This window comes from Varanus komodoensis, unplaced genomic scaffold (genome assembly GCF_004798865.1).
Source record: "Varanus komodoensis strain SLA01 unplaced genomic scaffold, ASM479886v1 scaffold1665, whole genome shotgun sequence".
Taxonomy (NCBI): domain Eukaryota; kingdom Metazoa; phylum Chordata; class Lepidosauria; order Squamata; family Varanidae; genus Varanus; species Varanus komodoensis.
This window is the reverse complement of record NW_025335492.1, coordinates 28,466-29,521: the sequence shown is the minus strand read 5'-3', so window position 1 is coordinate 29,521 and position 1,056 is coordinate 28,466. Positions and strand designations below refer to the sequence as shown.

At 44.3% G+C, this 1,056-nt stretch overlaps 1 protein-coding gene across 1 annotated transcript in view; it reads right to left on the bottom strand.

The window, feature by feature from the left end:
- The window catches only part of LOC123021484 (vomeronasal type-2 receptor 26-like), a gene marked incomplete at its 5' end in the record, with an annotated part of 23,900 nt that overhangs the window by 15,517 nt on the left and 7,327 nt on the right, over window positions 1–1,056 (bottom strand). Inside the window, one exon of the mRNA XM_044426216.1 lies at window positions 137–1,028. Within this exon, the coding sequence (XP_044282151.1) occupies window positions 137–1,028 (892 nt within the window). The remainder of the gene's footprint in view (window positions 1–136; window positions 1,029–1,056) is intronic.

Genomic DNA, 1,056 nt, shown 5'->3' with positions numbered 1-1,056 from the left:
TTTTATTTCTTGAAAGATATCTATTTGGTGATTATTTAAACATCTATCTATCCCTTTCTAGATAGAACATTGCAGATATGGATATTTCTATATTATACTTCCTACATGATGCTCTCAAAATTTTGATCATTTTTACCTTTTTATTAGCTGCTCCTTTTTGTTCAGATCTGGCCACAAGAGGATGATGTAGCATTTGGGGAAAAAGACACAACCAAGAAGGCCAGCACTGGAGGCCAAGATGGAGAAGACCTCCACAGCCACCATGTACTTCCCCTTGGTGCTCAGGTAGGTGGGAACAAAGGACACCCACATGCTGCAAAACAGCAACATGCTGAAGGTGATGGACTTTGCTTCCTGGAAACTATCTGGTAGCTTCCTGGACAGGACAGCCACTGTGAAACTGATGATAGCCAGAAATCCCATAAAACCCAAGACACAATAAAACATGGTCACAGACCCTTCATTACACTGAAGTACAATCTGGTCACTTATAGAGTGCAAGTCCAAATCCAGAAATGGAGGAGAAGTTGCCAGCCAAACACTACACAGACTGGCTTGAAGAAGGGAGCAGAAGAGAACAATGGAATATGCGAGCTTTTTCCCCATCCATTTCTTCATTCGGGACCCTGGCTTGGTGGACATGAAGGCCAGGACCACAGTGATGCTTTTGGCCAGCATGCAGGAAACAGCCACTGAGAAGATGAGGCCGGAAGCAGTTTGTCGAAGGAGACAGGTCACCTCCTCGGGTTGGCCGATGAAGAGCAAAGCACAAAGGAAGGAGAGCAGGAGGGAGATGAGAAGAATGCAGGAGATGTTTTGGCTGTTGGCTTTGACGATGGGTGTGTCATGGAACTTCATAAAGGTTCGTAGGACCAACACTGAGATAAAAGCTAGCAAAAGAGCTAGTGTGGTCAAGGTGATGCCCAAAGGTTCTTCATAAGACAGGTAACTGATATACTTAGGAATACATGTGTCCTGCTTGCTGTTTGGATAACAACCCTCTGGACATTCAAAGCAAGTATCCATATCTGGAAAAGCAAAGGTACATATCAGCAA